Genomic DNA, 13,912 nt, shown 5'->3' on the forward strand with positions numbered 1-13,912 from the left:
CATCACACCACTACCCGCCCCCCCACCACTTTCCTCACGTAGTGTCCATACGTTTGTTCTTTACATCTGTCTTAATTTCTGCCCTGCAAACTGGTTCATCTGTACCATTTTTCTAGGTTCCACATACATGCATTAACATACGATATTTGTTTTTCTCTTTCTGACTTACTTCACTCTGTATGACAGTCTATATCCATCCATGTCTCTAGAAATGACCCAATTTCGTATCTTTTTATGGCTGAGTAATATTCCATTGTATACATATACCACATCTTCTTTATCCATTCATCTGTCGATGGACACCTAGGTTGCTTCCATGTCCTGGCTATTGTAAATAGTGCTGCAATGAACATTGGGATGCATGTGTCTTTTTGAATTATGGTTTTCTCTGGGTATATGCCCAGTAGTGGGATTGCTGGGTCATATGGTAATTCTGTTTTTAGTTTTTTAAGGAACCTCCATACTGTTCTCCATAGTGGCTGTGTCAATTTACATTCCCACCAACAGTGCAAGAGGGTTCCCTTTTCTCCACACCCTCTCCAGCATTTGTTTTTGTAGATTTTCAGATGATGCCCATTCTCACTGGTGTGAGGTGATACCCCACTGTAGTTTTGATTTGCATTTCTCTAATAATTAGTGATGTTGAGCAGCTTTTCATGTGCTTCCTGGCCAGCTGTATGTCTTCTTTGGAGAAATGTCTATTTAGGTCTTCTGCCCATTTTTGGATTGGGTTGTTTGTTTTTTTAATATTGAGATGCATGAGCTCTTTATATATTTTGGAGATTAATCCTTTGTCCATTGATTCGTTTGCAAATACTTTCTCCCATTCTGAGGATTGTCTTTCCACCTTGTTTGTAGTTTCCTTTGCTGTGCAAAAGCTTTTTAAGTTTCCTTAGGTCCTATTTGTTTTTTTGTTTATATTTCCATTACTCTAGGAGGTGGATCAAAAAAGATCTTGCTGTGATTTATGTCAAAGAGTGTTCTTCCTATGTTTTCCTCTAAGAATTTTATAGTGTCTGGTTTTACATTTAGGTCCCTAATCCATTTTGAGTTTATTTTTGTGTATGGTGTTAGGGAGTGTTCTAATTTCATTCTTTTACATGCAGCTGTCCAGTTTTCCTAGCACCACTTATTGAAGAGACTGTCTTTTCTCCATTGTATATCCTTGCCTCCTTTGTCATAGATTAGTTGACCATAGGTGCGTGGGTTTATCTCTGGGTTTTCTATCCTGTTCCATTGATCTATATTTCTGTTTTTGTGCCAGTACCATATTGTCTTGATTACTGTAACTTTGTAGTATAGTCTGAAGTCAGGGAGTCTGATTGCTCCAGCTCTGTTCTTTTCCCTCAAGACAGCTTTGGCTATTTGGGATCTTTTGTGTCTCCATAAAGATTTTAAGATTTTTTGTTCTAGTTCTGTAAAAAATGCCATTGGTAATTTGATAGGGATTGCATTGAATCTGTAGATTGCTTTGGGTAGTAGAGTCATTTTGACAATATTGATTCTTTCAATCCAAGAAAATGGTATATCTCTCCATCTGTTTGTATCATCTTTAATTTCTTTCATCATTGTTTTATAGTTTTCTGCATACAGGACTTTTGTCTCCCTAGGTAGGTTTATTCCTAGGTATTTTATTCTTTTTGTTGCAATGGTAAATGGGAGTGTTTCCTTAATTTCTCTTTCAGATTTTTTATCATTAGTTTATAGGAATGCAAGAGATTTCTGTGCATTAATTTTGTATCCTGCAACTTTACCAAATTCATTGATTAACTCTAGTAGTTTTCTGGTGGCATCTTTAGGATTCTCTATGTATAGTATCATGTCATCTGCAAACAGTGACAGTTTTACTTCTTCTTTTCCAATTTGTATTCCTTTTATTTCTTTTTCTTCTCTGATTGCCATGGCTAGGACTTCCAAAACTATGTTGGAATAATAGTGGTGAGATTGGACATCCTTGTCGTGTTTCTGATCTTAGAGAAAATGCTTTCAGTTTTTCACTATTGAGAATGATGTTTGCTGTGGATTTGTCATATATGGCCTTTATTATGTTGAGGTAGGTTCCCTCTATGCCCACTTTCTGGAGCGTTTTTATCATAAATGGGTGTTGAATTTTGTCAAAAGCTTTTTCTGCATCTATTGAGATGATCATATGGTTTTTCTTCTTCAATTTGTTAATATGGTGTATCACATTGATTGGTTTGCATATACAGAAGAATCCTTGCCTCCCTGGGATAAATCCCACTTGATCATGGTGTATGATCCTTTTAATGTGTTGTTGGATTCTGTTTGCTAGTATTCTGTTGAGGATTTTTGCATCTATATTCATCAGTGATATTGGTCTGTAATTTTCTTTTTTGTATTATCTTTTTGTGGTTTTGGTATCAGGGTGATGGTGGCGTCATAGAATGGGTTTGGGAGTATTCCTTTCTCTGCAGTTTTTTGGAAGAGTTTGAGAAAGATGGGTGTTAGCTCGTCTCTAAATGTTTGATAGAATTCACCTGTGAAGCCATCTGGTCCTAGACTTTTGTTTGTTGGAAGATCTTTAATCACAGTTTCAATTTCATTACTTGAGATTGGTCTGTTCATATTTTGTATTTCTTCCTGGTTTAGTCTTGTAAGGTTATACCTTTCTAAGGATTTGTCCATTTCTTCCAGGTTGTCCATTTTATTGGCATAGAGTTGCTTGTAGTAGTCTCTTAGGGTGCTTTGTATTACTGCAGTGTCTGTTGTAACTTCTCCTTTTTCATTTCTAATTTTATTGATTTGAGTCCTTTCCCTCCTTTCCTTGATGAGTCTGGCTAATGGTTTATCAGTTTTGTTTATCTTCTCAAAGAACCAGCTTTTAGTTTTATTGATCTTTGCTATTGTTTTCTTTGTTTCTATTTAATTTATTTCTGCTCTGATCTTGATGATTTCTTTCCTTCTTCTAACTTTGGGTGTTGTTTGTTCTTCTTTCTCTACTTCCTTTAGGTGTAAGGTTAGATTGTTTACTTGAGATGTTTGTTGTTTCTTGAAGTAGGATTGTATTGCTATAAACTTCCCTCTTACAACTGCTCTTGCTGCATCCCATAGGTTTTGGATCATCGTGTTTTCATCGTCATTTGTCTCTAGGTATTTTTTGATCTCCTCTTTGATTTCTTCAGTGATCTCTTGGTTATTTAGTGATGTATTGTTTAGCCTCCATGTGTTTATGTTTTTTACGTTATGTTCCCTGTAATTGATTTCTTATCTCATAGCATTGTGGTCAGAAAAGATGCTTGATATGATTTCAATTTTCTTAAATTTACTGAGGCTTGATTTGTGACCCAAGATGTGATCTATCCTGGAGAATGTTCCATGCACACTTGAGAAGAAAGTGTAATCTGCTTTTTTGGATGGAATGTCCTATAGATATCATTTAAATCTATCTGGTCTATTGTGTCATTTAAAGCTTGTGTTTCCTTATTAATTTTCTGTTTGGATGATCTGTCCATTGGTGTAAGTGAAGTGTTAAAGTCCCCCACTATTATTGTGTTACTGTCGATTTCCTTTTTTAGAACTGTTAGCAGTTGCCTTATGTATGGAGGTGCTCCTATGTTGGGTGCATATATATTTATAATTGTTATTTCTTCTTCTTGGATTGATCCCTTGATCATTATGTTATGTCCTTCCTTGTCTCTTGTAACATTCTTTATTTTAAAGTCCATTTTATCTGATATGAGTATTGCTACTCCAGCTTTCTTTTGATTTCCATTTGCATGGAATATATTTTTCCATCCCCTCATTTTCAGTCTTTATGTGTCCCTAGGTCTGAATTGGGTCTCTTGTAGACAGCATATATATGGGTCTTGATTTGGATCCATTCAGCCAGCCTGTGTCTTTTGGTTGGAGCATTTAATCCATTCACCTTTAAGGTAGTTATTGATATGTATGTTCCTATTACCATTTTCTTAATTGTTTCGTGTTTGTTTTTGTAGGTCCTTTTCTTTTCTTGTGTTTCCCACTTTGAGAAGTTCCTTTAGCATTTGTTGTAGAGCTGGTTTGGTGGTGCTGAATTCTGTTAGCTTTTGCTTGTCTGTAAAGCTTTTGATTTCTCCATCGAATCTGAATGAGGTCCTTGCTGGGTAGAGTAATCTTGGTTGTAGGTTCTTCCCTTTCATCACTTTAAATATGTCATGCCACTCCCTTCTGGCTTGTAGAGTTTCTGCTAGAAATAAGCTGTTAACCTTATGGGAGTTCCCTTGTATGTTATTTGTCATTTTTCCCTTGCTGCTTTCAATAATTTTTCTTTGTCTTTAATTTTTGCCAGTTGGATTACTATGTGTCTTGGCATGTTTCTCCTTGGGTTTATCTTGTATGGGTCTCTCTGCACTTCCTGGACTTGGGTGGCTATTTCCTTTCCCATGTTAGGGAAGTTTTTGACTATCATCTCTTCAAATATTTTCTCGGGTCCTTTCTCTCTTCTCTTTCTGGGACCCCTATAATGCGAATGTTGTTGCGTTTAATGTTGTCCCAGAGGTCTCTTAGGCTGTCTTCATTTCTTTTCATTCTTTTTTCTTTATTGTGTTCTGCAGCAGTGAATTCCAGCATTCTGTCTTCCAGGTCACTTACCCATTCTTCTGCCTCAGTTATTCTGCTATTGATTCCTTCTAGTGTAGTTTTCATTTCAGTTATTGTATTGTTCATCTCTATTTGTTTGTTCTTTAATTCTTCTAGGTCTTTGTTAAACATTTCTTGCATCTTCTCGATCTTTGCCTCCAGTCTTTTTCCAGTGTCCTGGATCATCTTCACTCTCATTATTCTGAATTCTTTTTCTGGAAGATTGCCTATCTCCACTTCATTTAGTTGTTTTTCTGGGGTTTTATCTTGTTCCTTCATCTGATACATAGTCCTCTGCCTTTTCATCTTATCTTTCTGTGGATGTGGTTTTTGTTCCACAGGCTGCAGGATTGTAGTTCTTCTTGCTTCTGCTGTCTGCCCTCTGGTGGATGAGACTATCTAATATGCTTGTGCAAGTTTCTTGATGGGAGGGACTGGTGGTGGGTAGAGCTGGCTGTTGCTCTGGTGGGCAGAGCTCAGTAAAACTTTAATCCGCTTGTCTGCTGATGGGTGGGGCTGGGTTCCCCCCGTTGGTTGTTTGGCCTGAGGTGACCCAACACTGGAGCCTACCCATGCTCTTTGGTGGGGCTAATGGCGGACTCTGCGAGGGCTCACACCAAGAGGTACTTCCCAGAACTTCTGCTGCCAGTGTCCTTTTCCCCACAGTGAGCCACAGTCACCTTCCACCTCTGCAGGAGACCCTCCAGCGCTAGCAGGTAGGTCTGGTTCAGTCTCCTATGGGGTCACTGCTCCTTCCCCTGGGTCCCGATGCACACACTACTTTGTGTGTGCCCTCCAAGAGTGGAGTCTCTGTTTCCCCCATCCTGTCAAAGTCCTGCAGTCAAATCCTGCTAGCCTTCAAAGTCTGATTCTCTAGGAATTCCTCCTCCCACTGCCAGACCCCAGGTTGGGAAGCCTGACGTGGGGCTCAGAACCTTCACTCCAGTGGGTGGACTTCTGTGGTATAAGTGTTCTCCAGTTTGTGAGTCACCCACCCATCAGTTATGGGATTTGATTTCATTGTGATTGTGCCCCTCCTACCGTCTCACTGTGGCTTCTCCTTTTTCTTTGGATGTGGGGTATCTTTTTTGGTGAGTTCCACCAGTGTCTTCCTGTCAATGCTTGTTCAGCAGTTAGTTGTGATTCTGGTGCTCTCGCAAGAGGGAGTCCATCAATCCTCTTTCACTAGATCTAATCTGCTATGAATCCCCTTATTGAATTTTTCAGTTCAATTGTATTCTTCAGCTCTATAAATTCTGTTTGATTTTTTTTTTGGATATCTTCTATCTCTTAATTGAATTCTCATTTTGTTCATGCATTTCTCCTTGACCATGGTGAGCATCTTTATGACCATTATTTTGAATTCTTTACTAGTTAAATCACTTATCTCTGTTTCAGAAATATCAGTTTCTGGAAATATATTTTGTTTTTTTTATTTGGAAAGTATTCCCTTGTTTCTCCTTCTCTTTTTTTTTCTTGACTCTCTGTATTGCTTTCTGTGCATTAGATAAAACAGCCATCTTTCCCAACTTGACAGAATAGTCTCATGTAGGAGATGAGCTTCATTAATCAGCCCAGCCGAACCTTCTGGTTCTCTCAAATCTTTGTGATTGTCCTAGCCACCATAGTTAGTTTAGTGGCTCTTAGTAATTGAAGGTGTACCTAGACCTGTCAGGGTCCCAAAGTGGAGGATCACAGTCAGAACCTAGATGCCAGTTGATTAGATGCTAAACCCTTAGGCAGCAGCTGGGAAAGTATGTAGATTATCCTTTCAGGGAGAAACTAGGAGGTGGCTTTTGCCTGCACCCTCTGCACTGAGCTAGGATGTATAGCCATGGTCGTGGTGGTGGTGGTAGGGCATTCCTTTACCATTTAAAAATGGATTCTTTGTTTTCTACAGTCCTGTGAGACTCATTTGTGCAAGCCCTATTAGAGCCACACAAAGGGGAGACCATGACTCGGGCAGCAGCTGCAGAAACTGGGGCACCACACAGGTGTATAAGCTCCTTCCAAAGAGATGTTGGTGACCTGCTCCCCTTGGGTCCATGGAGGACCACAGCTAGCTCCAAGAGTGTGCAAACTAGAAGCTGGAATTTTAGGCACAAGGTTGTAAAGTGCACAGTCAATCCCCTCCCAGGAAGAGACTGGAAAATGGGTGTTTTTGCCTGCTCCCTCTTTGCTAAGCCTGGGGGTATAGTGATTGCTAGCATATGTGCCCGTTAAGAACTGCTTCTTTGTTTTTTATAGTCCTGTAGAACTTGTAGAAAAAAGCCCCTTTGGCTATCAGAGCTAAGTGTTTTGAGGGGTCTGTCTCTTGGGTGGGAGCCTTAAAAGTTGGAATCCTTGATGTGCTGCCCAAACCCTTCACTCCTCAGGGAGAAGCTGAGAGTTGAGGGTATTGTCCTGATTGCATGGTGTTGTACCAGGGGTAGAGTTTATGGCGAGTGTGTTTCAGCCTTTCCTACCATTTCAACGTGGGATTTTCATAGTTGCCTGATGTGTAGGAGTCACTCAGCTTGTTTCCGGATTTCTCTCAGAGGAAATTGCTCCATGTGTAGCTGTACATTCAGTGCATCTGGGGGAGGAGGGAAGTTCAAGAGCCTCCTATGACACCATCTTTGTCCCTCCTGCAAAGGATTTCATATACATTGCTCTGAAGAACATATATAAATGGTAAATGAACACATGAAGAGATCTTCAATATTAATCAATAGGGAAATGCAAATCAAAACCATAGTGAGGTACCAATTCATACCCATTAGAATGTCTAGTATCAAAAAATGAAAAATAACAAATTTTTGTAGGGTGAGGATAAATTGGAACACCTGTGCATTGCTGGTGGGAATGCAAAATCACCACTGATTTGCCACTGTGGAAAACAGTATGGTGATTCCTTTAAAAGTCAAAAATTTGATTGCCATATGAGCCAGCAATTCCACTTCTACATATAATACTCAAAATAATTGAAAGCAGGGACTCAAACAAATACTTGCACACCAGTGTTCATAGGAGCATTATTTGCAATAGCCAGAAGGTAGAAACAACCCAAATTTCCATTAACAGATAAAAGAATAAGCAAAATGTGACATATACATACAATGAAATGTTATTCAGCTCTAAAAATAAATGTAATAATGAATCTTGACAATTGAATGCTAAGTGAAATAAGCAAGACACAAAAGGACAAATATTGTATGATTCTACTTATATGAGGTATCTAGAAGAGGCAAATTCATACAGACAGAAGTATGACAGAGGTTACCAGGGACTGGGAGAAAGGGAGAATGAGGAGTTATTGTTTAATGGGTACAGAGTTTCTATATGAGATGATGAAAAGTTCTGGAAATTGATAGTGATGGTAATTTCACAAAATCGTGAATGTACGAAATGCTACTGAATTGTACACTTAAAAATGGTTAAAATGGTAAATCTTATGTATATTTCACTGCAATTAAAAAAGTTTTAAAGCACACTTAAAATTTTACTATATTTTTTTGATTCCTAGAGTTTGCAAATCATTAATAGGTTTAAATATCTCCTTCTCATAGAGGCCCAGAACAACATTTCTAAATTCCTAAAATGCTGCCTGAGATGCTGTTTCTGGTGTTTAGAAAAAGCAGTAAAGTTTTTGAACAGAAATGCCTATGTTATGGTAAGTAGCTTATTTTTATTTACTAAACTGCTTCTTTGCAAACCCAAACCCCATGTCTACATTTCCATCTCTAAAGCACTTGTGCATCAAGCAGTTGAATTTATCACCATGTTGTTATAAGAATTTGTGAATCCAATGCATCATTCAGGGCTATGTTTTCCTAGTTGAGACAGTAACTTAACTGTAGTTCATTATTACCTTCAATACCTTTTCGGAGAGGGAAAATACTATTTACCTTAGAAGTATAAAAATGTGCTAGATTGAAAATGATTTTGTTTGTATTTGACATAGTTTAGTGGGAGGAAAGCTTACCTAGTCTATGTTTCACTGTGAAAAGAAAATATTCTTCTAATTCTGGGATTTACATATTTTTAAGGAAGGGTCTATTTCTTTTTATGATTCTTATTTTGAAATGTGTGGGAACTGATAATGCATAGCTGAATTTGTTACTTATTTCCTATGGGAATATGGAGGCTTCTAAAGAGATTTCTTTTTAAATAGGGGATCCAAAAATATTATTCTAAAATTTAGCAGCTACAACCTTATAACACTTGCATATTATCACAGTGATATAGGGTCTGCATGGGTGATTCAAATAGTTATGGACATTCAAAGAGTCATTAATATACCTCCAGTGAGAATATTGTATTGAGCCTTTTAATCAATAAAGCAAGTGTATTAGAAGGCACTGGGTTTCCTGAGAGTAGTTTTTAATGTGAACGCTACAACATTTAACCCATTCAGCAACAAACCATAGCCAAAACACTTCAAAGACAGAAGCTGTGTCCTGGGATTTGAGACGAAGACCTACCGGTTTGAAGCTGTCTAATCCCCATGGAGTTAAGGGCAACTAGCAACCAAAACATACCTTATTGTCAATGACTCTGAGAGTTGTGCAGAGTTGAGGACACACACTGCCCAAGCCTCCCATGAACCCAACTGTTGGAAAAAGGAATGAGAATAACTGTGTGGGTGACAGAATTAATTCATGTTCCTGTCACTGGATTGTCTGTTGGTCTTGTTAAATTACGTTACTGACTCCAGAATAATATCAACTGTCTTCCTCAGATTGCAATATATGGCAAAAACTTCTGCAGGTCAGCGAGAGATGCTTTCAATCTGCTGATGAGAAATATTTTAAAGTAAGTAATCAGGTTGAGCATGGCAGTAGATGATTTGGTGAAGCTTTAGCATCCATACTTCACATGTTGGTGGTCTTATTAGACATGAATCTTATCTTTTATTTTAATAGATTTAAATCTTCACCTTCACACCATTAATTTCTTCATATGTTTTAGAATTATTGCTCCCATCATCCACCTATGCCTTTATACCCACTGGCACTTATTCATTTTTAGTATCCCCTATGCTCAAGAAATTCCCCACATGAACATTATCATCATGTTTCTGACTATTCCCCCCTCCCAAAATTGACAGAGTCTGAGTGAACAAAATCAGAGAACCAGTGCAGCCATCCTCAGGATTCAGGGTATCCATAGTCCTCGAATTAGAGAGAGAAATGCTGACACCACCAATAGCACCTGACAGCCTTACAATGCCATCTTCTGTTTACTCCATTATAAATAAGTCAGAAAATCATGCCTGGGTTCTAACTTCATTTCTTGCATTTAACAAAGGCCAAATAAAATTTCAGCAAAGACACATCAAAATGAACTCATGAATTATTTACTCTCATAAATTTCTGATAACAAATATAATTTAAACACAAAATTATACTTTCTTTTTTCTGATTCTCAGAGTTGCAGTTATGGATAGAGTGACAGACTTTGTACTAATCCTGGGGAAGATTCTAGTTGCTGGGTGTATAGGTAAGTAGTAGTATTAGTAATAGTAGTAGTAGTAGTAATAAGTTTAACATGTGCTTAGAAAAACTTCTTTACTACAAAAAGCTATGTTCCTTTGCAAATGCACAATATACATGTTCTGCCTTTTCACTCTAGGTGTCCTGGCCTTTCTACTCTTCACAGAAAGACTCCCAATGATTATTGTAGGACCAACATCTTTAAATTACTACTGGGTACCTTTGCTGGTAAGAGCTGATGTCTTAGTAAGTTTGGGCTGCTACAACAAAAATACCATAGACTGGGTGGCTTAAACAACAGGGATTTATTCCGCACAGTTCTGAAGACTGAGAAGTCCGAGATCAAGGTGCCCACAGATTCAGTTCCTGGTGAGAGCTTTCTTCCTAATTTGCAAAGGGACACTTTCTTGCAGTATCCTAACATGGTCGAGAGAGATTTCATCTCTCCTGTCTTCTCTTATAAGCGCACTAATCACATTCACAAGGGCTCCTTCATTGTGACTTCATTACTTCCTGAAGGCCCCACCTCCAGATGCCATCACTTTGGGGATTAGGTTTCAACATATGAATTTTGAGGGGACACAATTCATTCTATAGCGTCTGGGTAACATTGACTCTGATTTATGAGAAATGGCAAAATAAAAAACCAAAAAGGAATAGGAGAAATAATGATAGCTAACATGATTGGTCTTACTTTGAGGCCAAGCCTCATTCTGCTTTAGAGCTGGGGTCCCTTGGAAGCAACCCCTGAGACAGAGGATTGCATGCAGAAGGCTTATTATGAAGTGCTCTCCTGAGATACACTTGAAAGGAAGTGAGGAGGACAGGCCCAGGCAAAAGAAGAAGCTGACCCATGCGGCAATTATAGCTGAAGCCTCAGACATAATTACAGGAAATTCTGACAAAGGGACTAGGCCTCTGTATGCTGCATCAGGCAACCGTTGGCCAGGGGTTGCCCTCTGAATGATGGTGTAACCTTGGGTGAGGCAGTTCCCTGCAAGAGCAATTCCTAGTGAGCAAAACAGCTGAGTCATCAGCAGTCTACATACATTCCCAACAACTAGGGGATAGATGTGGCATCTGGAGAGGACCTGGGGGGAGCCCTGCGAGATCTATTACAGTATATTAACTCACTCAATCCATGTGTCATAAATACCATTATTACTCACATTCTCCCTTTCCCCACCAACAATCTTATGTAGGAAGCCCAGAGATGTTAGGTGACTTGTCGAGTGAGTGCCTGAGCTGTGATTAAACCTAGGCAGTGTATGCTCTTAACTCCTATGCTTTACTGCCTCAGTGTGCAGGATCCTAAATCTGGGATGTTTTTGGTAGGCACTGGGGATAGTGATAAGAAAATTGGCAGGTAAACTAGTACATTTTGTTTAAATCCCAGTACAAAGGCACTCAAAAACTTTATCATTGAATTTTGTACATTCCTATATTGAAATCTTTTCCAACACAGAGTATCTCAAAGCGTCCTCATCATGATTTTATTTAAAACTGCATTATTGTTCTTTTGGACAAGTTAATGGCATCTTCATTCTCTTCTTTGCTCATTTACAGACAGTCATGATTGGATCTTACCTAATTGCACATGGATTCTTCAGCGTCTATGCAATGTGTATTGAAACAATTTTCATCTGCTTCTGTAAGTTTTCAGTATATGTGTTTTCCCCCTCTGGTGGATAACCAAAAGATGAAAAGGTTAAGACCCAGTCTTTTAGCTGGCTTGTGGATTTGCTATGACCTGGCTGAAACTGCAAAACAGTTTATTTGGAAAGAGACATTGTCTAGTAGATGCTTTGTAAACGTTAAAGCCTCAGAGATGGAGTTTGCAAAGCACTGGAGGGTCAGGCATCATGGCACGGTGTTAGCATGAAATTATTTTAATTTCTTAATGTTTTCAAATTTATAATAATGATTGGCTTCTGTTGTGCTTTATTAACAACCGAAGACATAACTGGGCTTTGAGGCTGGGCTTTGGGGACTCTGAGGACAGCCTTTATACCTTCTGATAAAGCCAAGCTGGCAATGGTTTCAAAGACACATAGGGCCAATTCACACTGGGTAACACGATGACAAATAGATAGGATTCATAGAGAGGCATGTTTAGGAAATGGCTAGATCAACTCTGACGCATAGTGTTAAAATACTTCAATAGAGCTTTCATCACTGACTTCTTCACTGTGCTTCTATGTGGCATGTGCACCTCACGTATGCAGAATGAATATGTTTTCTATTAATACCTCATCTTTTTTTTTTTGCGGTACACGGGCCTCTCACTGTTGTAGCCTCTGCCGTTGTGGAGCACAGGCTCCAGACACGCAGGCTCAGCAGCCATGGCTCACGGGTCTAGCCGCTCCGCGGCATGTGGGATCTTCCCGGGCTGGGGCACGAACCCGTGTCCCCTGCATCAGCAGGCAGACTCTCAACCACTGCGCCACCAGGGAAGCCCCAACACCTCATCTTAAAAGCCCTGGAGAACCTAGTGCCCATCAGGAGCTTGATCTGTCCTTACCTTCAACCTAGATAACGTAGGGTCACAGGTGAAAGAACAGAACTTGTTAGCCCTACAACTAATACCCCCTGAGAGATTATTTCTCTGGCACATTGCTCTTAAGAGAAGCAGAGAAAACATTCTATGACAGGGCATTACTGAGTGATCTACTTGTATAAAATGAACAGTTTATTTTTTAGTGTAACTCACAGCACCAACTGCATGCTGGGGTCAGGAGAGGATATATATATATATCTCCCTAAAGCTACTAACTTTAGGGAGATATATTGAAGGAAAAAACCTTCTAGAAAATGGTTTGATTTTTTTTCTGAACATTTAACAAATCAATTTTCAATAACTGGACAAATTAATCAGGAGAACTTTGTGTACAAGTTAGCTCTTCCTCTGGCTATAAATGGAACTGGAATGTTTAATCTTTTCCTAGTGCTTCAGTGGTTTGTCAGGAAAAGCCATCTACAAAATACCACATGAACAAACTTCAGCTCAGGTATGAGGTGGAAGAAGGAGCATGGGAATAAGGTAGCTTAAGACACAGAAGAGACAGATCTTGAATGTTCAGAGGTCTCTCCTTTCATCTCAAATGCTAATCATGGGAATGAAACTGGGAGAGCCCACTGGGATCTTCCTGATTCTTGTAACTGAAAAGTTTTCTCAAAATGCATCCTGGGAAATGTTTAGAACCTATCAGTTTCCAATCTTTGGAAGCTTTGGCAAATCTTGTAGATTTTAATTTTGACAGTAGATTTTAAATTTGAGCACTAAGAAATGTTTTCCACTCATCTATATTACTAATTGCCAACTTCTTGAAAAGCAGGTATAATTTCAGCCTTATTTAACACATTGTGTATTGAATGTGAATAGTTTCTTTTTGGATGTTCTTGTCTTTGATAATAAAGAACAAGAGAAGCCAAATTGTATTTTTCTTCCCTCTGCAGCTGTTACTATGGGCAACATCTAACTTTGGAAAATTTTCTTCTTAAATGATACTCTAAGGCAAATTATGATTGTGTGGAACTGTACCTTTTTAAAAAATATATACCTCTTTATACCTATTTTCTTGACTGCCAGAAAACTGGTGATTTTAAAAATGCAAACCATTTGCAAACAAACACTTCATTTATAGAGACATAGCATCCTTTCAACATTACAAGGCGATGAGAATTCTGGTCCCAGGATGGGAAAAAAACAATAGTTGTAGATGATTATTTTCATTATTATGTGATTGATACCACAGTTCCTACCAATCCCTCAAAAGTAATAATGATATAAATATACAACATATGATATGTGATATAAGATATAGAAATATGATTAAGGAAAAAAGAACAAAAATGTTCAG

General features: G+C 38.6%; 1 protein-coding gene across 4 annotated transcripts in view; it reads left to right on the forward strand.

Moving 5' to 3' along the window:
- Positions 1-13,912, forward strand: part of SLC44A5 (solute carrier family 44 member 5) — a 383,428-nt gene that overhangs the window by 363,628 nt on the left and 5,888 nt on the right. For all 4 annotated transcript variants that reach the window (XM_073788302.1, XM_073788306.1, XM_073788299.1 and 1 more), the window contains 5 exons: positions 8,127-8,230; positions 9,299-9,372; positions 9,989-10,059; positions 10,192-10,280; positions 11,619-11,703. In XM_073788302.1, coding sequence (XP_073644403.1) covers positions 8,127-8,230; positions 9,299-9,372; positions 9,989-10,059; positions 10,192-10,280; positions 11,619-11,703 — 423 coding nt within the window. The remainder of the gene's footprint in view (positions 1-8,126; positions 8,231-9,298; positions 9,373-9,988; positions 10,060-10,191; positions 10,281-11,618; positions 11,704-13,912) is intronic.

This window comes from Tursiops truncatus, chromosome 1 (genome assembly GCF_011762595.2).
Source record: "Tursiops truncatus isolate mTurTru1 chromosome 1, mTurTru1.mat.Y, whole genome shotgun sequence".
Taxonomy (NCBI): Eukaryota; Metazoa; Chordata; class Mammalia; order Artiodactyla; family Delphinidae; genus Tursiops; species Tursiops truncatus.